Source organism: Protopterus annectens, chromosome 8.part0, assembly GCF_019279795.1.
Source record: "Protopterus annectens isolate FY-2018-M chromosome 8.part0, PAN1.0, whole genome shotgun sequence".
Classification (NCBI taxonomy): Eukaryota; Metazoa; Chordata; order Ceratodontiformes; family Protopteridae; genus Protopterus; species Protopterus annectens.
Window position 1 is genome coordinate 1927971138 of NC_056741.1, and position 26805 is coordinate 1927997942.

The 26805-nt window shown below is 36.3% G+C and overlaps 1 protein-coding gene across 1 annotated transcript in view; it reads left to right on the forward strand.

The window, feature by feature from the left end:
• Positions 1-26805, forward strand: part of LOC122808586 (exocyst complex component 3-like protein) — a 507273-nt gene that overhangs the window by 307422 nt on the left and 173046 nt on the right. The window contains exon 4 of the mRNA XM_044079542.1: positions 6424-7096. Coding sequence (XP_043935477.1) covers positions 6424-7096 — 673 coding nt within the window. The remainder of the gene's footprint in view (positions 1-6423; positions 7097-26805) is intronic.

The window sequence follows — 26805 nt, forward strand, 5'->3', positions numbered from 1 at the left end:
GCCTTCGCTGAAGGTTGGGCATCAGGCTGGCAACTCTGCACCATAAAAAAATCTACCGCCAATCATTAGCAGACTGGAGTTCCACTGTGGCAACCCCTAACCGGGAAAAAGCCGAAAAGAACAACAACAACATAAATGGTGGCTACAGCAAACAGAATGCTGAGGTGCTTATGTAAAGCACCAGATTGTGAGAATGGTGCTGACACCAAAACAGCAAGCAAAAAGCTACTGGGAGACATTGAACACACCTGGACAGGACATACAGAATGAGATGGCAGTAACAGCAGCAAACAGAATACTGAGATGTATCCCTTGGGGAGTAGATTCCAAAAGCAAAGAGGTAATGCTTCCACACTTATTTAAAATTAATATTGCTTCCTAATTACTTAAACTTTACTTGATTGTTCCTTTATTCTGGTTAATGTTTCCCTTTGTTACTACTTATATCTTTGGCAATATTGTGTAGCTATGTGTCAAAGAAGGGCGCTCTGGTGGAAACACAAAGACCATATAAATAACACTCCACCTGGATCCAAAACAGCTGAACCACACCTGAGAAATAAAAATCCACGTTGTAGTAAAATAAAAGTTTATTCCATTAACAGTCACAAGAATGGTAAGCACTTTCATCCACCTAAATCCTGGACTTTATCAAATCAAAGTTCTGCCCATAATTCAACATTTAAATAGCACCATTAATTAAGTTGAATTAATTAAAATCAATTAACATACTTAAAAAATGTTCTTTAACCTTTTAAAGGTTTGAAAATATTAAATACCTTAAATAGCTGTTAAAATGTGAATATTATGAAATATTAAACTATTAAAAATGATAATAATGAATAATTCTGTTATAGCACCAGGACCATGTCCTTTAAAACTGTAACTAATGAAAAATATTCATTGATACCTGGTGAATGGTTGGCTTTTAACTCTAATTGCCATCTAAGCTCACTATTAATCCTCTTACTCCAGTCCCCTCCCCTAGGGTCCTTATTAATAATTTCTAAAATCCCAAACTTAAACCTAACTTGGCCAGTACACGTCAGTGTGTGCTTGTATAGGGAGTTGTTGGTATTTTTGTTTTCAATAGCACATAGGTGTTCATAAATCTGCTTAAGTAGTGTTCTCTCAGTTCTATTACACCCTTGACATACACTCAAATAAACTAAACCCCTACTACCACAATCACCACTGACCAAGTGTATCCTAGTCTGAAATTCCCCCACCAAAATTGATGGTTCTTCTATTATATAGGAACAATAGTTACATTTGCCACATTTCTTAGTCCCTTTGTTGATTTCCTTTAAATAAAGAAGATGTTCAAAATAATATTTCATACTGTGCCCTACTTTATAAACAAATAGTGGTAATCTTCCTAAACTATTATATACCTCAATGTTACTTTCTAAAATGACCCAATTTTTGGACACTATGTTCCGCACTGTTTGCCCCAAAGGGCCAAAGTGTGTTACCATAGCATGGGAAAAATTATCATGTTTCTGTCCTGGTTCAGTTGAAACCTTCTCACTGCCTAATAGTGGTGTGAATTTCATCCCCCATTCCTGCAAAACCTCATTGCCAATAGTCAGGACAAAGTCCTTTGGGTAACACCTGTTAATAAACATTTGTGTGAGGTTACCTAATTCAACTTTCTTCTTCTTCTGGCTTTTTCTGGTTAGGGTCACCACAGCGGATCACCTTGTCTGCTCATGATTGGCAGTGGAGTTTTACGGTGTTGAATTGCCAGCCGGGCGCCCAACCTTCCACAGAAGGCACGCACACACTCACACCTAGGGCCAATTTAGAGTGTCCAATCCACCTACAGCATGTCTTTGGAATGTGGGAGGAAACCGGAGGACCCGGTGGAAACCCACACGACCACAGGGAGGACATGCAGACTCCATACGGAAGGCACCCCAGCTGAGGATCGAACTGGAGAACCTCTTGCTGTGAGGCGGCAATGCTAACCACTGCACCACCGTGGCCGCCCTACCTAATTCAACTTTAAAATCTTCCAATGTTGAGCACATCCTGGCTCCTCAAATCATCTGACCCCTCACAAGGTTTTTCTTAATATAAAAGGGGTGTTTGCTGTCATATGCCAAGAAACTATTAGAATATGTCAGTTTACGGAATACCTTGGACGTGAAATGTCCTTTTTCCTGGTCCCTAGAAATGGTGACATCTAGATAGTCAATGCTATCTGTAGAAAAACAATATGTGAACATAAAATAGGAACAAACTTGGTTAATATGGTTGAAGAAATTATTTACAACTGTTTCTTCCCCTTTCCAAAGGATGAAAATATCGTCCAGGTAACAGAGATAAAGAATCCATTCCTTATCAAACCCTTAACTGGAAATGAATTTTTTCAACCAAGTGGCCATAACTAAGTTTGCATATATAGGGGCACTACTCGACTCCATTGCCACCCCTTTTAATTGTCTGAAGTACTCATTCTCAAAAGTGTTGTAGTTGTTATTTAAAATCAGCTCCATCACTTCTACCACAAAATTAAACAGCCCTCCTTCCAATGTTTAATAATCCAAAAGGGCTTCCTGAAAAAATTCTATACCTATCTCTTGGGGTATGGAGTTGAACAGATCAACTACATCAACAGTTGAAAACCTTGTGGTGTCAGTGAAAAAATCTTGCTTAATCCTTGTTAAAAAGTCCCACGAGTCTGATATACATAGAACAATAATTTGGACGGGAGGCAGAGATTATTTAAAAAGAAAAATATTTTCAACCCCCCCACACCCAACTTTGGCAAGTTTTGAAAAGGTGTGTACTAGGGAGATTTATCAGGCTGTATATAAACTTGGCTTGAATTAATATCTTTAAAAATCTATAATATGCTTTATTAGTGTATCAAAAGCGTATTGCTGCTTGGTGAATGTATTTTACTGACACCACTGTTATTTTAAATGACTGATGCCTTTAAAAATGGATCTGTTCCTTTAATTTGGGGGTATATATAGAAGGAACGGACAATGTATGAGGTACTTTTCTACTGATGACGCCTATGGGGTGAAACCAGTTTGGGGTTGGTTGCTTTCCCTTTCTGTCGACCAATAAAGGATATTTGTCAGAATTGCTATTAGTGCTTGGAATCTGTTTATTACTGTATGTTGGTGGTGCTGGAAAATCATTTTATGCTTAACATATATACATATATATATATATGGTGGTCCTATCCTGGTGTGCTGAACATCTCCCAGTACCTTTTTTCCTGCTCTATTGCTATCAGCACTAGTCTCACAAACTGATGCTTTGCACAAGGGTTGTTCTCTCCAAAGTGCATATTTATTTACACTGAACCTGAAATGCCTCCTTCCCACCTACTTGTTCAGCCATTCCACAACTGTCAGTAAACTATACTAGTCTCGCCCTCCTCTGCTGCACTTATCTTTGCATTACCAGAGAAGAGGTTAATATTGCTGTCTATTCTCTCAAATGTCTGAGACAATCATACTGAAGTGTACTGGACCTAGGAAAGATGCCTGCAGTACTTCTTAAATCACTTGGCTAAGTGCTGACATTGCCTATTTCACTACTCATAACTGCAAATTTACTTGACAGCAGTTGAAATACTTTGTCTTCATTTGTACACTATCCATCAAGTGATCTACAGGAAGCTTTTTATTGCTATGAAATAGTATGTCACTTGCTACATTCTAAGTTTTCCATATATTTAGACAGATTATAGTTGTTTTCCTGGCTTTCTGTATTGTACAATAGCATTTTTATTTTTCATTAATAAGTCAGTATGACTATCTCCCCCAATACACACGTGGCAAGATTCCAACACTTGTCAGTATATGTGAACTGTTCCCCATGTAAAAACACATTTGATAAACCTAACCCTATTCCAGGGTACTAAGTGCTGTTCTGCTTACCTGCATTTCCTTGTCTAGCTGTGACATCATCTGGAGGTCCAAGCGGAGGTGTAATGCTGTCATATTTTGCATTGCATTTTATAGCAACAGAGAAGTAATATAAATAAACAATGTGTTTTAGTGGCACATTCCTTAGCAATACTAAAAGTGTCAGGTATGCTTCTTTTGTCAGCCTGCTGCAGTTGAAAGTACTACACACCTTTACTAACCCAGTAGTGGACAGAGCTGTAGAGACATACGTACCTCATCTGGCACCTGGTGCAGTTCCCAAAATGTAAACCTGCGCCTGGTCAGAGTAGAATTTTTTACATAATCAGATTGTTATCCTTAATAGTACATGGGAAGTCTTAAGTAACATCTTAGGCATGAAACAGAAATGCAATTATTAATGTTTTTATATTTACCTGGATAAAAATATAAAGTTTTGATCCTCAGCACAGAGGCATGGCTGTAGTATAATTTATACAGTTACGTTCAGAGCAATGTGACTATGTTATACATTTTATATATGCACTAGAGATTAACAACGCCACAAAAAGATAAATGGGAATGACTTTAAAGACATAAGGTCAAGCTGGGATGTAAAACATGTCAAGACTTACTTTAGATGAAGATGAATCAATGTAGTGAATGATCACACACAAAAATGTGATCATTTTATCACACTAGCAACAAAAACCCAGGCAGTAGGATTCCCTAATTACCACTCTAATGGCTAAGCAGTACTTTACAGTTGAAAATGTGTCCTGAAGTGAAGACATGATGGCCATTTTCAGATAATCAAGATGTTATGTGCAGTGATGGTGGGAAATGCTCCACAACACTGAAACACAAAATCTAGGATACCATAGCAACTGCATTTCATGAAACAGTAAACACTGATATAGAAAGCTTTATCTGTGTTGGTCCATCTATCCTTCGATCCATCCATTTAATGCTGTCATCTGAAAACATCCACAATAAATATCCATTAACTTAATAAATCAACTCCAAGATCACAATATCTTGACATCAGTAATATTATGTTAAAAGTAGTGTCTTTATTTTCTTAAAAATTGTTTTACACTTGGTATCCAGATTTTGTGATTCAAGTTTGTGTTGTGCTCCTTCAGGGGCTTTTTTTCTTAGCATATAAATCTCTACATTCCTCCTCATAAGAAAAGAGTTGGAAATCATTACACCATGCTTGGAAGCAAGCTTAAACCCTGCTAACTGAAACCTTTAGTTGAAGGTGGAAATCAAGTTGAAACCACCTGACATCACTTTGCCTCCTAGCAATATCACTTGTTACATCACAGTTTGGGAACTTGCATGAATGATCTTTGGGCAGTAAAGTTTAGGACTGTAAAATGCATGGATGATCTGTGGGTACTGGCCTGCTCCCCTTCTATGCACCTATCAGTAGTTGGCAAAATAGTCCCAACTGTACTCCTCAAAATTCTGGGGAGTCCCCTTAGTAATCTACTATCTGTTTAGATTAGTCTTGGCCAAATCAGCATACATTTTGCTTCTAGGAGAGCTAGAAAGGGTGTTCTGTTACATTTAAGAAGCTAATAGAGATGACAAAGTAGCAGATAATGCTGCTGTATAATGTTAACAATCATATTAATTAGTCCAGTTATAAAAAAAGGCATTGAGCAGTTATGGTTACTGTAGTGTACAAAGTCAAACATATACTACTATATCCAGGTGCAGCTGGAGATTTTCTAATTTCATTCATTAATGCATGGATTAGAACAATATCTCTTGAACTCCTTTTTTCATTTACTTATTACTTTGGACCAAATACTTATCTTGAACAAAAATTGTAAATAATGTGTTGCTAATGTATTCTGGTGTAAAATGAATGCATTAAATAAAAACAACATGTTAAGAAACAAACTGTAATAATTTACCAAATTATCACAGTAAATGTGCTGGTGGGAGTGAAATTCATATTGTAAAAATGCAGATTCATAAAATACTCATTTTATCAACTGAATTCTCAAAATCATTCCGCTATCATTAAATAGTTTGACCTAAGAATGCAATACCGGGAAATGTCTCGGGTAACTTGGTCATCAAACATGGTTTTTTCATACAAAGAGTCAGTATTTTAAAAAGTATGTGAACAAAATAAATAAAACAGCTGACATTTTCGCTCACTTTTTAAGTATTTTTTTTCTGTCTATAACTGTCAGATGGCAAATGACAACAATAACAACAACAAAAAAGGAATAGAGATGTCTTGAAAATAGAAACTGCTGTCATTATTGGCATAACTAATTGTGACATTATCGCTTCCAGCAAGATTTAAGGTATTTCATTATGAGATAACCTTTGGTTGTAATACTTCATGTACAATTCTCATGTAACTATAAATAATGCATGTGCGTGTCTCTTGAAATTGGTGCTAGTGTGAGAGTGTATGAGTGACAGAGAGTCAGAGGTAGAGGCAGAAAGATGAATTAGAGCAGGTGAAGATGTTGAAATGCTGCTCACTGCAAGGCTACTATAAAAAGTTGACTTTGTTCTCTGGTAGTTCCACAGGTGGTGGAGGAGACCCAACAGCTTATTGAAAGCAGGCAACTTCTGGAGGCCCATTCAAAACTGATGCAGCTGGAATGCTGGCGAGATAATACCCTGTACCAGATGCATCACTCTGGAGGACTGGACCCAGAGAGCAAGGAAGTGATCATGTGCCACTTCAGCAGAGTTGAGCAACTCAGTGATGCCCTAGCTAAAGAGATCTGGGACATTGTAGGACATGCACTAAATTTTGTCAAACAAGATCCAGCAGTTTTTGTTACAGCTGTTCGTATCATTGAGCGAGAAGAAAAGACTGACCACCTAATCCAGGATGATCAGAACCAACACCAGTTGTTATTGCCAGGGAGGCCTAAAAACTGGAGACAGAAATTCTTTAAGGTCATTGAAGAAATAATTTCAGTGCAATTTCATGTGACATATCTGGACATTAAAGGCCTTGGACTTGCAAACCACCTGGAATCACTGCAGAACCATATTATGAACAATCTAACAATTGTTAAGCACCTTATGGTACAGTGCTGCCCTCCTGAGTATGATATCTTCAGCACATTTGTGCTGTTGCACCAGAAGTATCTTTCCCGTCATCTACAAGACATTGTGAGTTGGGACCTTAGCAAAAATGAGGTTTTCACCATTCTTAACTGGACACTCAATGTCTACCACAGGTCAGTGTGAGAGGCCATAGTATGTGGATCATTTGTTTGCAATACTATAGTCATCAGGACTAATTTTTTGTTTCTTGAGGATATATATAATGGGAGCTGTATACCTTACAGTGAAGCTTTAATATGAAATTCAGTAAGTTGCCTCTCACTTCATAAATCCAGTATTACCTTCTTATGAACTTACAGAGATCCTGTAGTAAGTATTCTTTTTTTTTACATTGGCTAGAGTTCCTTTCATTAGTCTGAAAAATTTTGAAGTATATCCAAGCCACTATTTTTTTTCAGCACAGTTGTACTATATGGTGATAAAAGATTCAGGCAGAATGCCCCCTAACACAGATATTTTATACTCTGTTCATTCAGACTCCTTTGGTATGTATATATCTATAGTTTGCTTGATATGTTCTGATAAATATTGCTTATAACAACCATAATGAATGACATTTAATCAGTGACATAGCAGGATGAACAAAAGTCATGCTCTGCTTTTTAAAATTGTCTTACATACTGCTTCTGCACACCACAAACAAAATGGGCAGAACAAATTGGAAATGTCAAAGTTATTCTTCCACCTCAGGGTTCTAATTTAGTGTGCTGTCTTGAGCTTTGTTGATTCTTAGATCGAATGCTGTTACCTTTAAACATTTTTCAGTAAGTCAGTCAGGTTAGCATGAGGACCAAGATGGATCCTAGGTATGCCATCCTGTTTTTGGAGAATTTCTTAAAATGGTGAAGTGTTGCATATACAATTGTATGGCTGCTGGAGACCCTCCCAGACTTCTTGATTTGTTTACTGTGGCCATTATGTTGCCACCGTGAGTAGTTGTTATACTGCTTGTTTTTCCATCTTATCTAAAACATTTAAAAGGTTTGCTGTGCTCACTATTTTGTAGGAGTGCACGGGTTGTACTGTGAAAAGGTTGATGATTTTAATGATTATGACAAGCTTAGGCATGTATTTCTTATCAGGATGTCCCCAGAGCACAGTGCATAGAGAACTGCAGTGTGCTGAGTAACTTGTAAGTCCTCAGGGTGGTCACATTCATTCACCCCACTCACATTCCATTCATGCTGACATTTATTATGGTGCCATTTCTTTTTTACAAATGTGTCAGTGCTATCATCTCTGTTTTACAGTCCAACCCTAATATCAATGCCTCATTGTCGCTGCCTCTGACTGCTACCTGTCACCTGTACCCGAACACCCAAACTGCAGAAATTCCTGGTAAGAAGCAGCATTCACAACCCAACACACTTCTGACTGTTTCTGCTATAGTAGCACCAAGTTCTGCAACAGAACTCAGTGTTACTCCTGCAAGCTGCATGCTTTCTCCTCTCAGGCACCTACTCTTTGACAAGCTCTCCCCTTTGATATTAAGAAAACTGACACTTACTCAAAATTCAGAATGCAACTCAAAAAGCACTACTTCATCCAAGCCAAATGCTCCTGCTTCAGCACAGGACAAATCACCTAACCTATCTCCTTTCTGAGTCTTCTCCTCTCTCAAGATTCATCGAGTATTTATCCACTTTAGAAACTAATGTATATATTGTACATTACATTCTGCCTAATTGTACATTGCACTGTGCTTGTTCACTAGAATGTATATATACACATTTTTTCTGTGTAATTAGTCTGAACTATTCTGTTATTGTTTACATTTCTGTATTTTTTGTTTGTGAGATGTTTTGTATGTCACCCGGGCTGAGGCTGAAAACGGGTCAATATAGTGCACTAGCCAGGTACTGTAAACAAAATATAAATAAATAAGGTTATTTCTAGCATTACACTGTTTAGGAGGCCCAAACAAGTGTTTTATATTGGCAATAACTCTCTTGTAGTTTGACAGATGTGCTATACTACACTGTTTCAGGAAATGCTGTGACTTCTGCATAGGAGATGCTTGCAGGATTCTAGCATATCGATCAGAGAACATTACAGGGTGGTCAGAAATAGATGCAGACAAATGCAGTGTATCATATTTTCCACCAATGGTGATCGGTCACTTGTCAGTAATCTGTCTGTGTTCTCTAGTAGGGAGATTCAGTTGTTGACGCAAAAAAAAAATGCAGAAAACTAATTTTATCATTTTCCTTGGTTTCTACTAATATTCCAAGATGAATTATAGTTTAATTTTTCGTTAACTGTCCTTTGTAACCTTTAATCTAACATTTCCTTTTGTAGATTTCTACATTCTTGTTTAGCTGTCTTTTTTGTCAGTAACACAGAATGTTATTGTACAAAACACATACACACATGCACACACACAAATATACTGCATGGATTATGCATGCCTGTGTGTGTGTGTGTGTGTGTGTGTGTGTGTGTGTGTGTGTGTGTGTGTGTGTGTACATATGGCTTCATACCCAATGCATGAATAACACTATTTAGTCAAATACAACAAATAAAAACCATGAACTCACGTATGGTCATCCCTTTATGTGAAACAATATATAATGCATATTCAAATTAACATAAATAGATAATTACAGCTCATATGAATACATTACTCGTGGAATCCCCAGTAATGTCTTTTTGCGTTTTGCATTAGGGTTGCGTACTACCCCTTCAGATTCCCCACAGCCCTGCATACTGCACTACCCTGTGAAAGGAGAGCAGTTCTTTGTCAGTAAATTGATTAAGTCTGAGGTAGTGCACATATATTTTAGGTGTGCAGTGGGACAGCTCTCACCTTGGAAGGTGCAGGGGTTGAGATATAGGAAATGCTTGGGTTACGTGAAGGGGTATGGTTCAATTATAATGGGATGAAATCCATGGGAAGTTAGAGGGAAAGAAGAGAGAAAAGCAGAAAGAGAGACAAGTGGTGTAATCTAGGATAAAGAGTAGTAGGTGTGTAGAGAGGGAAGAAAGGTGCCTCACATACAATAGGCAGGTGAGGTGCATTGTGGTATGTAACACCTGTGAGACTGCAGAGGAATGAGGCCATTGAAGGAGGAGACATCTGGCAGGGTAATGAGGAGAACAGAAGGTAGGCAGGTATGGTATATCTGCTAGTAAGGACAGAAGGCAACTGCATTTGTAGTGATATGGAAAGTGAGGTCAGTGGGCATGGAATGAGAACAGGAAAAATGGAGTCTTAAAGAACAAATTGACATGCTGTAGCTGGCAGGATAGGTTAGAAGCTTTATTGTAGGTCACCAGAAGGTCCTAATGCCAGAATTACATCTTAAAAAAAGAGTTTGTAAGTCAGGTTTACACTTCCAAAGAGGATTGTGAAATATAAGGAGGGTGCATAGGTAGAATGGGATTGGTAGATGAGAGGAGTCCTTGGTCAGTAAGTGGGTACTGGGTAAAGTAGACTGTCTGATGGGGGAATGAAGAGAAATAAGGAGAGTTAGAATTAAACAAAAGAAAGGAAAATGGGTAGGTTAGGGATGGAAAGAGAGAGAGAAAGAGAGAGAGAGCACAAAAGGTAGGACAGTGTTGAGGCAAGGCTGCAGTTCATGAAAAAGAGTTTGACAGAAGGTGGGAAATGAGCCAAACGTGAGCAGATTGTCATTAAAGGGAGCCAGCATGGAAATATGTGCTGTATGCAGTCACCGGCAAGGCAATGAAAATAATACACATACGAACAGGATGGAGGGTGAAGGAAAACGTTCCAAAAGCGACCAATGTGAGCAAGGAAATATAGTTGCATCATTACATATGTTACAAACAGATCACTAAAATTAGGTGTGGGTTTGTACAGGATGGATGTGATTTGTACATTTGGAAAGCATATATCATTATATACTGGACATGAACTTTGGAATGAGATTACTATTTTGTTACTATATGAAAAATCTCAGTAGAAATTTATAAAAACAAAAACTTATGCCAACCAGAGCAGATTTTTTTATGGGTCACAGCTATAATGGTATTTTTGATGCAGTGTTTAAAACCTAATGGGAATTGTTATACACTGATGACTACAGAAACTATACTATCATCATCTATAGTTATTTCTGGAAAAAAAAACAGACCAAATAAGAATGGTCCCTGCACTGATCCTTGTAATACTCAATTAGGTATTTAAGTAAGTTTAAATAGATAACCTGCTATACTTGTTTGTTGAGATGTATGGTTTATTTATTTATTTATTTTTTGTTTACCAGGAATGTCCAACTGTGATAATATCCCATTTTCTGTGGTGGCCTGGGGTGAAAAGCTCCACATTGACATAATATGGTTAATAGTTAAATAAAGTTGTTAGAGAACCTAATATAGAAGAATGACATATTAACTAAGAAAAAAATTCAGCTTCAGCTCATACAGTGTGAACCTACACATAAATAGTGCAAATATTAAGACAGCTATAACAAGTTGAAATAAGAATGTTGTCAGCAGATAAAATATTCACAAGTTGCAATTCATAGAGATAACATTAAACACACTGAATGCACTCTTTGGAACACAGATGAATGACTAGATAATATAGCCTAGGCAAAAATAAAATGTATTTGATCTTTGTCTAAGAAATAGATTTCACAAATTCCTTCTCTGTGAACATAGAAGTATTCTGGTGATGGATGGATGGAGGGAGGGACTAGCTCAGCCTGGGGTAGTGCAGGAGCAAAACCAGGTTTTATTTAGGTAGTCTTTTAGTAGTTGTTTGAAGTTGGGGAGGTTAGAGGTAGATCTAATTTGTAGAAGGATAGAATTCCATTTTTTTAGTGACAGAGTATCAGTAGAGACTTTGGGCCGAGGACTTTTGGGGTTTATAAATGCTGAGAACATGTTACTCATTAGATCAAAGTAGTCTGTTAGTGTGCTAGGAATGGATAATAGGAGTAAAAGCAGGGAAGCCATCAGCTTTGTGAATAATGTTGTATGTGAAGATAAGCTGCATGTAATCTAAGTGGCAAGGGAGTTTGAATGAATTCAAAGCCTTAAATGCAATACAGTGGTGGGTGCAGTATTGTTTGTTGGTGGCAAGTTTTGCAACCTTATTATAGCATGCCACCAGCTTATTTTTAACTATAGATTGTAGGTTGGTTAGGATGGGTGCACCATATAAGAGAGATGGAAGAAGGTAGGTAGTAGCAAGATTGTTTTTGGTGGTGTTACTAAGGAAGTTTTTATGCCTGTAATGCATTCCTAATTTTTCATGAGTCTTTACATTATTTTGAACATGCAGGTCAAATTTAAGGTTATCATCTATAATCAGTCCAAGAAGTTTTGTGTGGGAGACCACTTCAATTTCAGTTTTGTTTTGTGAAAATATTTTGAAAATTGATTTTTCAGATGTGTGACTTGGGTAAAAATAGCAGTAGCTTTTTTTTTTTTTTTTTTTTTTTTAGGACTGAGTAGTTGTTGGGCATTATGGAACAATTTCTCATCTGAGGAAGAAGCTTCTTGCATGATGTGAAGGAGCTGAGGCAAGTTATTAGATGTACATATAAAGATGGAATCATCAGCCTATTATATAAGAGAGGCTAGACCCATGGAGGTGTAAAGGCCATTGATATATTAAAGGAGGGAACCAAGAATAAAGCCTTGGGGTACACCAGTGGAGATTTGCATGTATGGAGAGAGACTATTCTGCCATTTTACACATGGAGCCTGTGAGTTAAATTGCTATTAAAACACAGTAATGAAGAAGGGGATAGTCCAAGTTGAGACACTCTATACATGAGGTTAGGGTGAGAAACTGTATTGAAAGCTTTTGACAGATCAAGGAATAAGGAGGAATCAAGGTTACTTGAGACCCTATATTTGGAGATGGTGTCAATGAATGACAGTGGAGTAGCAGCTGTACTATGTGTTGGGCAGAAGCCATATTGGGTGGATGTTAAGAGCTGTTCTTGTAGAAGATAGTGGAGGAGTTTTTTATGATTACACCTTTCAAGCATTTTTTGAGAGAGGTAGTAATATTACAATAGGCTGAAAGTTAAGAGATATCAGCTGAGAAGCCACCTTTATGAAAAGGGATAATATAGATTTTTTCCATAGCGAGAGTACATAGCATTTGGATATTGATCTGTTGATAAGGATGGAGACTAGGTATACTCCGGCATTGGCAGCTATCTTCAGGTTTTCAGATGGGAGGTCATCAGCTGCAGTGGAGCAGGGACTGAGTTTAAGCAGTAGTTTTTTTTTTTTTTATCAGTGATATGGAGACATGTCTTAAGTGAAAGGTGCTAGCAATGGCTACAGAGGGTAAATTAGGTTCAGGTCAGAATGCTGATGGAAGGGATAAAGGAAGTAGTAGTGTGTACGGTATATGGATAGTACTGGTTTTGTTGTAACCAATTTTCAAAACTACTAGAACTGGGTATTATTGACTGGGTTGTAGAAACACTGGATGGGGTAAAGAGTTTTTAGTTAGGGAGGTAAAGCTTTCTATGTAGTAGGTATTGAATAAGGTTACAATTTCTAGTGGAGAGCAGTTCTGAGAAGGGCTGTGTTCCTTGTTTGAGCCCAGATGTAACAGGTTATGTATTGTTGTTCTGAATTTTTTTAGGTTATTTTTGTATTGAAGTTATAGATGGCTATAATATTGTTTTTTTATCTAGGCTAACTTGTTTTCACTCATGTTGCAGAATTTTCTATAAAGTTGCAGGTTATAGGGAGTTTTAAGTTTAAGCCATTCTTTCCAAACTTTATCTCTGTTAGACATTATAGATTTTGTCTAGGTAGTGAGCCATGGTGCAGGGTTAACTTTCCTCTTTTTTACAGATGGGACATGGCTGATAAAATATTTAAGAATAAGGTATACGAGTACAGAGTACTTCATCGAGTAGAAGTTTTAGGACAGACCAATTAAAGGCTTTCAATACATTGATGAAGGAGTCTATATTGAATTTAGAAAAGTTTTGGGTTGTTTTAAGTTGGTGAGTGTTGGGTTGGTGGGTGGTGTTTCTATAGGTATAAGCCTGAAGGTGGTCACTAAGTGATTTTGGATAGGTTCCACAGGTTGTACATTTACTAGGGTCAGAGGCCAGTATCTAGTCTAGAATTGCACCTTTACAGTTGGTATTATTAAATTTAGTGCATGTTTTGAAAAGCTGAGTGTAACCATAAAGGTTTATACTAGTGGAGGGAAAGTCTGATGTAAGACTTTGCAAGTAAATATTTTCATCTCCTAGTATGATTTTTCATAAGGCATATAATAAGTTGTCCAGGGGAGGATTTCTTCTACAGTTGTTATAGTATTTCCAGGTGGGATATTGACTTAACAAAACATAAGTGCATTTTATTGTTAAGCCTCAGCAGCGATAGTAGCATTTTGGGATGTAGTGTGAATAGAGAGAGAGAGAGAGTGTTGATCTTGGATAAATTAAGGCTGCCCTTCCTGCTTTCTTGTTGGGCCTACCAGTTTTGATAATACTGTAGACTAGAAGGAGTGGTTCAGAATCTTTAATGTTAGGTTTAAGTCAGGTTTCTGTGATGGTAAGAATATTCTGGTTATACTGTGATACACAGGCATCTGGGAAGAGTTATAGTCTGAGGTGATAGATGGATAGTTAGTTACTTCACAACTTTTAGGTGTGGGTCTTCGCTATTTAGCTTAATTAGCGAGTTTTTGGGCCTGGATCAGGGTGTACATCACCACATTGTCGGAGTTTGGGAGGTAGTGTATTGATTTAGAGGGAACCTGTATAAGTTTTATTTTTTTGAGCAGAGTGGTAGTAGTGAAGTATTTTTTTACTTAAAATAAGGACAAGGTGAGAGATTAAAAAGGCAGGGAGATCTATTTGTATAGCTACTCCTGATTTCACAGTGTGATGAGTAAACTGCAGTAGGAGTGGTGCATAGAGGTAAACATATACAGTGATAGTTTGCTAGGGTGTTACTAGCAGCAGAAAAAGACATGAAGCTTGTAGAAACATTTGAAATGTTAGTGATTATAGAGAAGAGGAAAAAGTGAAGTATAGTATGTAGTATGACATGGAGGGAGACAGAGGAGAAGAGAAGCAAGTGGAGAAGATGTGTTTTATTAGTTAATTTTAATTATATAATAATGAAAATGGAAATGGAGGAGTATCAATGATATCTGAAGTCAGTCAGAGGCAAAAAGAGCAAAATACAACTAAGGACACTAATAATGAAATTTAGGTGCAAGTAACAGTATAAAAAGCTGATGAGGCAGATGTAATTTCTGTGGTTGGGAGGAGTGAGACCCTGTGAGTGGTTATTTGTGAGATGGTTATGTTGCTAGAAGTAGTTGGGAGTCTTGTGATAGGCTGGAATTTGGATAGGGAGGGGTAGGCCCAGAATAAAGGAAGTATGTCAAAGGTGGGTGGTGATAGGGGCAGGGTGGAGAGCAAAGTGGAGCATGTTCTGACTGAGTCATGCAGGAAAACAAGCAGTCAGGTTTGTGAAAAGGTAAGTAAAATGTCTTAAAAGTCTAGGACACAGCAACGGCACTGTCAGTATTTAAAACTAACAGCAAAAAATTGGAGGTATTAACACAAAAAACAGGGAAGATCATTACTGTTGGGAGATTGAAAAGGAGAGTGAATCAAACAGCACTATGAAGGTGCTAAAGGAGATAGAACTAGGCCAGTCTAAATGGGTTTAGGATACAGCCTTCTGCATTCTAAACTTAATGCAGTTCAGAACACTAATAAATGTTGACCTAAATTAATGGATGCACTCAATGTTTCAGTCTCATATATGGCTCAGTCCTCAGTACTATAATAGTCATGACTAAAATGCATTAGAAAAGATCAGACAAAAGATACTAGCAATTGTTCAAAACTGCATTTTCTGAAGCATTTCTTTTTCCTTTGATTTTGTTGCATTGTTTTGTTTCTAGAACTACTTATGCACTGAAACAAATGTACTCTGAGAATGAATTATTCCTTTTCATAAGAAACTGGTACATTTCATGGCAAAGAAGCAAGGATTTAGTGTATCATTCTGGTGACCTCTTTTTAATGATAGCTAGAAGTACACAAAGCAGTCAACCTGTTGAAAAGGTAAGACAGAAGTAGCCATTGTTCTGCTGTCCTTTCCCTTGGATGGGTTCAAATAGGAGCACCTAAACACTATTCCTGTTGGAGGACATTGTGAGAAATACAGGGCATGACAAGGATATACCTGTAAGAAGGAAAATATATGCGTCATTCCCTATATAATTTTTATTACAAATGTAGAGTGTAACTTGTTGCTGGTTGCATGTAAATCATATATCCAGAATCCTATCTTGGTTTGTGATTTACTGTAGAGTTGACTGATAAGAGACATTTTATTTTAATTCATATTTTATTTTTTACCAGTTTTTCATTGTTTGTAGTAAGGAAGGAATAGCTTGTAGACAAGAAAATTTACATTGATTTATATTTTGTTGTTTTACCTTTAATTTCCACTGTTGGTTTTTAGAAAAGGGATAGGTTTTAGACAGGCAAGCTCTAGCCATCCAAAGAGGTCTAGTCAGCTATACATCCACACAGACTGCAAGGAAGACAATCCAGAGCTTGTCTAAACAATCCTATCTTGGTTTGTGATTTATTGATTTTTGCTGTTAAAAAGAAATGTGACTGCATGTGATTGTGAGCAGACGCTACTGTACACCTTCATGCATGACATAAAGGAACTAAAGCTTTTGTCTGACTTTCAGAACTTGTATGGCCAGAACAACAAATTTACTGTACTTACTTTAGTATTTAGTTGAATATTGATTGTGTGATTTTTTTTTTTCATATAAGCTGATTTAAGTTCCCTTTGAATTCTCTGGCTACTGATTTTAATTATTCTTTTCTTTTATAATTTGTATTCATTTGAAGCTGAATATGGATTCTTTAAATGACTATGCCATTAATGATTTGCCAAAGCACAAATATCTTATGCAGTGTAATAAATGCTATGCATATTTAAAGGTAACACCTGATAACTCTGGTGATCTGTGCTCCCCATGTCAAAAGGTGGATGATTTGCTTACCATTATTAGAAATAAATCTAGACTTACTGATCATGATTGCACTTGTGCAATTGGCATGGCTTGGAGAACTGTTTTACATATATTAATGACTGTACTGGTGAGATAAATAATGTTAGGCAAACAGAAAATAGAACACATTTAGGAAATGATGTGTCTATTGTCTGTAAAGATTATTCAATCTGTATGAAACAAGACAATGTCTCTGACAACAATGGAAATCTGTATGCAAGTATTCAGCAATCTGAGGATTCAGGGTGTTTACAAGGAAACAAAAACGAAAGAAAGAAAGAAGTTCACAACAAATAGCAAATAAGAAAAAGAAACCGATAAATGTCCTGTAAAGTAAAGAGAATATGTACTAAAAAGGACACTGCTTTGTTATGTAACAAACAGATTACAGGGAATGATGACATTTTTCTATCAGAAAACCTTCAGTCTACAATAATAGGCATCGTTTCTCCAAAAGAGAATGTAGAGAGAAGAGGCAAGGGGAGTGTGAAAAGGAAGAAATTAAAACTGAACGTGGAAGGATTTTGAAGAACATTACTGTGAGATAAAAGAAGAAAAATATAGATGCTGACATTCTGGCTTAAGCTGTGGATGTACAAAGCCAGCTGAATGAGAATTGTATAGTTCCAAATTTAATACATAATGAAAACAGCAGGATTAATAACACGGATGTTGATGAAGATCATTCCTTTGTAACAATTGATAGAGCAGATATTGCTGTATTAGAAGTTGAAGATTCTTCAGATCTGTCAGAAAAGATATTCTTGTAATTGATTCAATTATTAGAAGAACTGATACTTACATTTGCAGAGAAGATAATGAATGTTCAATAGTGTTATGCTTGCCAGGAGCAAAAAATAGAAGATGTGAGACAAGCCTTGGAAGCTTTAATGTAAGGAAGTATGGATCTGTTTTTATTCATGTCAGTACAAATGATATCATCCACAAGGACTCTCTAACTGTTAATACGGAACTTACAGCTGTCTTAGATAGTACAGCTTGTACAGGTGTTAGGACATATTTTTCACAAATCACATATAGAAAAGATGGGTCTATATTAGAACACCGAACATTCAAATTGTCGAGTGTTCTAATATCAAACCCTATGAATCGAAAATTTAAAACATCGAACATACAGAACAGCAAATTTTTTCCTAGGGAAAAAAATTTGCTGTTCCAAAACACATAAACACAAGCACACCAAACAAACAGCAATCCACACACACATACACCTAAACTCTTACACCTAACCCTACACTAAACTATACATACACCACTAACTATCCACTTACCTTAACCCAAACCCTAACCCTAAGGTCCGTCACTATCGCACAGTCACCTCACTCATGCACTAACCCTAACTCACCTACCCCACCCTAACCCTCACATCCACACAGTCGCACACTTACCTGAACCCAACCCGTAACTTTCCACCACAGTGCTGAAAATACCAAAGCAACAGAAACGGACAACCGAATTCTTTCCCTAGGAAAACATTCAGTTTTCTGTTTCTTCGATATTTTCAGTGTTCGCTGAAAACGGGTCAATATTAGAACATTTGAATTTTTGAACATTCTGTGTTCTAATATAGACCTGAAAAGATAGTTAGTTCACCATGAATGAAAAGATTTTTTTGGTAAATACCTACATGGAAAAAATTTCCCATGTGTAGAGCACCCAACCTAGGTTTGGGCAGTCATGTGTTCGGACAGGATGGCATGCATTTTTCAAGATTAGGGAAGAGAATTTTTGCAGTAGATATTTTGCAATATTTGAGAAACACTAAGCAGGATTTTTGCCAGGTCGAAAATTAAACAATTCACAGATAACAAAATTTGGTGCATCTCTGATGGGTGTTAATGCTAGAAGCATTAATATTAAAGCTTTTCACTGGAAAATTTGCTATGTTTCAAGAAGATTGATGTTGTTATTATTTGTGAAACATGCTTAAAGAGCAATAACTGGAAACCAGTTCTGTCAGGGTATAAATGTTTTATTGTAACAGGCATTCCAGCAAAATGTCTGGTCGAGGTGTTATGATAGTTATGAGACCTGTGTTTATTCCATGTTCAATGATAACACCAATACTATAGACAGTGTAACCATGACAATAAAGACAACTCTGGAACATATAACAACTGTTGGAGTGTAGAGACCATCAAAGTCAGGTGCTGATGACCTAGAGGAGTTCATAAATTTCATGCATGAAATGAAGGAGGGAAGAATAATATTAATAATATAAGCTGGGGACTTAAATTTACCAGAAACAGATTGGAATAATATTGATTCAACAATGTTAGTAAGGGAATTATTCACAATGTATTTTCAGGAAGAACAGTTGGAACATACTAGACATTGTTTGTGTTCCTAAAGAAATTACTGTTACTTCAAGATAAGTTTTACTACCTTTGATGTGCAGGGATCATGGGGCTGTAAAGGTTAATTTGCTGCTAGATAATTCTGACAAAGTGAAATCTAAACCAATGCACAGAAGATTAATTACAGATGATATGGATGCAAAAAAGTCAATATTTAAAACTAACTGGAATGATGTGTTCAGTGGACAAACTACAGATGGAATGTGGAATGTTTAGAAAGAGAAATTGCTTGAGTGCAAAAAAAAAATCAAAAAATAAATATTTAACATCAGGATCTAGGCATACAACATCAGGGGATATATTTCCATAAGACCAAGATACCTTATTAAGGTGAGAGACAGTAAATATAAGAAATGGAAGAGATGCTGAACTACAACTTTGAGAATCAAAATAAACAAGCTGGACAAACAAACTAAGCATAGTGTGAGACAAGATCAAGAAAATTTTGAAGAAAATTTATATAAAGATATTGAACATAAAAGGAAACCTTTTTATAGATAAGACGTGGAAGGAGTAAACACATACAAATTGATAAACTGTGTATAGATTCTAAAATTTATTCACAGACACAACAGATTATAGATATATTTATAAAATCTTATACAAAGCAGTTTGGCTCCACAAAGGGGGTGATAAGTTGTCTTAGTGACATCCAGGTAACTGCAGATACTGGAATCAACTTAGTTTATATTGAAAAAGAACTGTAGAAACTGGATCCAAACAAATCACAGGGAGGAGATGGAATTAGTAATAATGATCTGAGAACACTTCAGAAAGAACTTACAGTATCATTATAGCTATTATTTATTAGGTCATATAAATGTGGGGAGTTTCTTCAAGATTGGAGACACACAATTATTAAACCTGTATTTAAGGGAAAGGGGAGTAGGACAAATCCAGAGATATATAGGTCCTTAAATCTACTTTCATGTTGTGGAAAAATAATGGAGAACATAATATTGGATAAGTTATTGTCAGAACTGGATAGGTTGGGACTTGAAACCATATATCAGCATGCATTGTTGAAAATAGATCTATTACCACCTGTAACGTGTTGTTCTATAACAATATAATAACAGCTATGAATGGAAAACTGTGCTGTGATATAATTTATATAGATTTAACTTCAGCATTTGACAGGGTCATACACAAAACACTGATTAATAAATTAGAGCAACTAGGTATTGATGAACTCTTGATAAGATGGATAATTGCATGGCTTAGGGATAGGACATGGCAGGTGTCATACAGCAATTGGACAGGTGAAATTCTTGAATCAGGGTATCCCACAGGGCTCTGTCCTTGGTCCTTACTTATTTAAATTGTATCTTTTAGACCTAACATTTTCATCTGAGGTGTTCTACAGTCTATATGCAGATGACATGAAATTGGGTTAAACTGATTACATGTGTTACAGATAAGGCATGTCTGCAAAAGAACTTGACTAAATTGACCATTTGGACACAGGAGAATAATATGCTGATAAATTCAATTAAATCTAAGCATATGAGATTTGGGAGACATAAAGTGAAAGTTGAATATTTAATACAGCACGCAATGATTGAAACTGTAGTTTAATTTAAGGACCTTGTTGTATGGTTAGATCCAGTTTTAAGTTTTTCTAATCATATCAACCAACTGGTTAATGATAGTTATAGACCTACAGGTTGTATAAAAAGATTGATAAAGTCTAGGAAATCAGAAATGATTAAGTCATTATTTGTTAGTTACATTAGACCCAAACTTCAGTATGGAATAACAATATGGAAACCTTATAACAAAACAAGCATGAATAAACTGAAAAGAGTACAGAAAAATATACCAAGGGCATTCATGGATGTAAAAATGTACGTAATTATGGAAGACTAAAATATCTGAACTTGTACAGTGTCTTTTATAGATATCCAAGAGGAGATCTTATTCAGGTATGTAATACATCTAGAGACAACTATCAGAGTTAAATGGACTGGCAGCATATCTTAATAAGACTGTACATTCTTTTTTTATGAACCCCATTGCTCCTACTACTATTGACACTGTTTGGGTATCCTTCTTCCATGTTGCTTTCATTTCAGCTTGCAAATCCTGGTGTTTTATGACTTTGTATCTCTGTGCATAAGAGACTGTAATCACTAGGTGTAGCAATTTTAATGATCAATGCTAGTTTTTTCTTCTTTTCATGGACTACTATATTTGGTTTTCATGCATGTATTGTTTTTGAATTGCTGGAAATGGGTGATCTGATGTAATATAAACTTCATCATTCTCTATAATGCTTTGTGGATCATGTTTCCAATGGTTCTCAGCTACTTCAATATTGTAATGATTGTACAATCCCCAATGTAACAGCCTTGCCACATTATTACGCCTTGGAGTATACTGGCCTTCTGCCATTATTGTGTTACACCCAGCAACAAGATGTGTGACTGTTTGCAGTCCTATTTTACAGAATTTGTATTTGTCTGTTTCTCTCACATGCTCAGTGGACTTTGTAAAACGATGTGTACATAGTCCATTATCCTGGGCTACCAATATTAACCTTTCATCTTTTGGTTTAAATTCACCTCTCCTTAGCCATTCCTGAGTCAGATCCTGATTGACACTGGGTTATTCCAGGAGTTTTCTGTACTTGCAATTATATTTTTGCCTTTGCCACATTTCTTGCCTCCTCATCTGATCTTTCTCCTTATATTCATTCTTTTGTTTTTGGAAGATTCAGTTGTTGCGTGATTTTTGTCTATTTCAGGTTTGGTTTCCATTCCCACTTGACACTGATATGCTTTTGTTAAACTAAGCAGGGAAGTTATCTTAGACTTCTTCTGTTCATGTTGTAAAACATTCACTATTTTTGGATCTGATGAGGTCAATTGATACATATACTGTCCTATGAATGCAGATCTGTGCATGTAATCAGATTTGATGAGGCCCATACTTCCTTCAGAATGAGGAATATGTAATCTTTGTATATACTAACTTTTTATATATTTTTTGTTATGTGAAGCATATTTCTTGTTTTCCTTTCCAACTGATCCAATACCTTTTCTTTATTTTATTTATGTATTTATTTAACATTTGTTTATTGTGAAAGTCCGACTTGGAACAAAGCAATTTTCAGCAGAGGCCTGGGGAGAAATGCTCCAAACGCATGTCTTTGTAATGTGGCAGGAAACGGAGTACCCAGAGAAAACCCACACAAATACAAGGAGGACATGCAGACTCTGCACAGAAAGCACCCCAGTCGAGAATTGAACCAGAGAACCTCTTGCTGTGAGGTGGCAATGCTACTGCTGCACCACTGCGAATCCAGTGCCAATCACCCCCAAAACTATAAGTTAGAACAGGATGAGCAAATTGATTTGGTAGCTTGAACTTTGTTCCTAGATGCTAGGGCTGTTTTCAGTATTAACTCAAGTCTTCTAAAATATTCCTTAATGAGTTTTGTTCACATTTGCTGTGTTTTATTGTAGATCCTTCATCAATTCCCAAATATTTATACACTCCCTCCTGCTCAAGTTCCCTTATATCACATTCATGTCCCAGACTGATATTTTCTGGGTGATGCAGCTTTGTGCTTTACATGTTACTTTTGCACATTTATCAAGACTAATTGACATTCTTCTATCACCTGAAAAAGTTTTGACCACTACCAGTTGAGCATTGAGCTCCTCATCTGATGAACTATATGGTTTTAAATCAACCACAAAAAGAAGATAAGTCTTTTACACTTTGTTGTTTTCTGAGAGCCAAATTGTAACCATGACCTGATCTGCTAAAGTTATAAGGGCAAGGCAAAAGAGCAACAGTGACAGTCACCCTGGAATATCTCCCTTTGAATTTTTATCCCTGAGATAATAATTTGTGCTTTATCATGGCTTAGCTGCAAAGTGGTTTGGCACTGTTTCATGTAATATAATTGATCAATGTAGGGTGTATCTTATACATCTGTAAGCACTTCTTTATCCATGAATGCGGGATGCTGTCAAGTGCTTTTTTGTAATCTATCCATGCTATGCTTAGAGTCTTCTCCTTTAACAATTGTCTAGTATGACTTGATTTAACAACAAATGATTATTTGTTCCATATGACTTTCATTTGTTACCCTTTTGCTCTGTTGCTATGATTGAGTTTTTTCTAAATGACTATAAACTCTGTCAGCATCAATTCCAGTGTATAGTTTATTCATCGTTGGAAGGTAAGTTATTGATTTATAGTACTTAGATTAGTTTACAGGTTCACAATTAATAGGAGTATCATTTTTCCTGTTGTTAAGCAGGCTGATGTCTGTTCTGGGTATGCATACACATAGTTCTTAGGGCTAAATCTTTGTGTAAAGATGTTAATACTTTTAGCCAGAAGTTAAGTACTACATATTGGCCTAGGGTTTTCAATTTAGGAGCTTTTCTTAATTTTGTTTCAGTTTCTCTGGTTGTCACTTCATCTCATTTCATGTCCTGTACATTTGAACTTCTTACTATTTCTTTTACTACGACTATCCATTCAGCATCTTTGTCATGTTACATAGGGTCTTCAAATATATTTCTCCAAAATGTGGCTATTTCTTCTCTTTTTCGTGGTGGTTCAATTCATTTTGCCTTGTTTATTGCTTATTTTGTACTTTTTCTTTATATTTATCTGCATACCTTATAAGTTTTACTGCCCTATGCTGATATTTTAGTTTATTATATGCGATAGTTCACAATAGATCCTGATCTGTTCTGATAGTGAGCATTGTTTTTATCATGTCTATCATTGAGTATTTTTGTTGATCTATTCCCTTTTCTATACTCTTCTAACAGTGATAGCTCTTGTCTTAATTGCTTTATAGTTTTCTCTATTCGATACTTTCATGATGGCATTTCATTTCTCCCCTTCCTTTCCCTTACTGCCCTGTGTTTTTGTGGTAAGACTTTATCTGTTATTAATTTAGATGCTCAGTAATATATCCTATTTACTTCTGTTGCATTGCATGAATATCAATGTGCAGTCCTAATTAATGTGTTCATTTGTTTTATCAAACTTCTAACTTTTGAGTTTTATTGACTTTATGTAGTCTATTACTTTCATTGATCTTAATATGTTTGTCCATCTCTATTAAATCAAGCGACTCTTATCTTAGAACATTTTCTTCTAGACTGAGGCACATTCTTTGTTCTCCATTTCCTGCAGGCATGCTATAGAAAGCTCCAGAGCATCTTCATGTGCCACATTTTCTTCAGTTTCATCCTGTGCCAGCCATTGCTCTTTCACATGGGAACCCACTGGCCTATCACTGCACAACATTGAATGTGTCAGATTTGTCACAGTTTCCTGTTCCTTCCCTTGCTGTGCAACTCCAACTGAACTTTCTATGGAAGGTTCCAAAGTATCTTCATATGGCAACAGATCAGATGTTTCCCATTCCACTGGTTTTCCTTAATTTGGGCATCCATTTCTCTATCTGTCTGTGATGTTATCAGAGTTAGACTTCTTTCTACACTAAATCCTTCACTTTGCAGGTATTCCATAACTTCAGTTTCTATTTTTTTAGCCTCTACTTTACTAATCTTCTGTTCTGTGTTCCTTCTTTGTCATTTTTTTCTGTATTATGAAATTTTCCATGTCTGGATGCCTTTGCCTGTATTTCTCTTTGCATATCTTTGGGGCTGATCTTTTTGTATTGATTAATTTGGCTTTCACCTTTGCATAAATATTGTACAATATCAGATCTCTTTCTTTCCCATGTCCATATTTCTTTTTTATACTTTTCAAAAGTCTTTTTTTTATATTTTTTTGCTTTATTTGCTTCTGTTTTTCAAAAGGCCCAAGGTTTCGTGGTCTATATAATGTTTTTCATAAACTTGTATTAATGAACACAAATTTGCATTTGAAACGTCTGACAGTTTTCTTGTTCAAGTACTTTTCTTTCTTCTAATTTCTGTCTTAATCATTTTGTATATCTTCTGTCCAGAAATTCTGGGCTTCTTGTATAACAGTAACAATACATAATTTCTTTCTTATTTTTAATAGTCCACTCTATCATCTTTAAGGTTCTTTTTGGCATGTCAGTTTTTATGATTTTTGTGGAGTACTTCTTCCTTCTAAATGGGGGGGGCATCCCTATTGAAGGGAGTTGCATGTCATTTAAGATTCCTTTATGATATTTGCAGTTTAATAGCTTTTAAAAGTATGTAACCTATCTGTTTGTGCTGAGAATTGAATATTCTTTGAGGGAAGTCGCACACGCTGTTTGTCAGTGTTATTAAACAGTTAGGAACAGGACAGAACAGAATGATGTAACTTATAGAACTGTTTTTCCACACAGCCGAAAAACACAGAATGCACATTGAGCCTTTCACATGCATCCTTTCCCACTGGCACTCAAGTGTCAGGAAAGGACAGAGTACTGTATAATGGCATTCATTTGCTGGTGTGTTCAGATGTTGCTGCAGTTTCACTCTGCACTTCATGCAAGGTAAGACAGCTGATGTACACACCTCATTCCCAGTGGAATCCTGCTTTTATCCATTTCTGAGGTGTGGCAGGCTGAGCTGATGAGTGATGAAAAAGTTTATATGCAGTCATGGTATAAAAGTTCTACGGGTTTAAGCTAGAGTTTCTTAAACTCGTAGACCAACTGTTCCATTTACATGGCCTGCTGCCATCTAGGGTACGTTAAGCCTCCTAATAGGACCAATTATTTCTTCTGCGACATTCTGACATGGCTGTGCATATTTTAAAGTTTCTGCCACCATACTTCAACACTTAACAGATGCCTGCATTTTTATGTATTCTAGTTATAGGTTCAGGTAATATACATATACATTGTACTATTGGGTCTTGTAATTCTGACAAGGAGCCACTTCCACTGCCTCCTTAACAGTATTCATGTAAACGCTACTAAAACAAAATCAGTGCTGTTCAGCAGCAAAACACAGAAATAAACCTGTAGCTTAATTAACTATAACTAATCTACATCGAACAAGCTTCAGTCTTATCACTTTCAAATGCATATGCATTGCTGTATGTTCGCTTTTCCCCTTATCATTCATGCCAATAATAAAAAAGCAGTCACACAACTTAACTTCTCTTACACTCTGATGATAGTTACAGCTATATGATGGTCCTTTCAAGAAACCCTTTGTAAACTCTCTTGCTTCATTTATGTGGCAGATGAGAATTTCCATGACTGCAGTGGGGCAGATGAGAAGTTCCATGACTGTAGTGGGGCAGATGAGAAGTTCCATGACTACAGTTTACTGTAGAGGACCAATAACCTCTCAGTCCATGAAAAAAATCTCTTTCCTTATAACCTTTGTTAAATTGGTTCTTGGTCTACTTAAAGTTTAATTTTTTACATTTTTTAAATTCATGGCACTTACCTCTAAGTCTACTAATTCAAAGTAACTTTCTTCATTAGCTTGTTGATGGACTCTAAACCCCCCTCCCCACAAAAAAT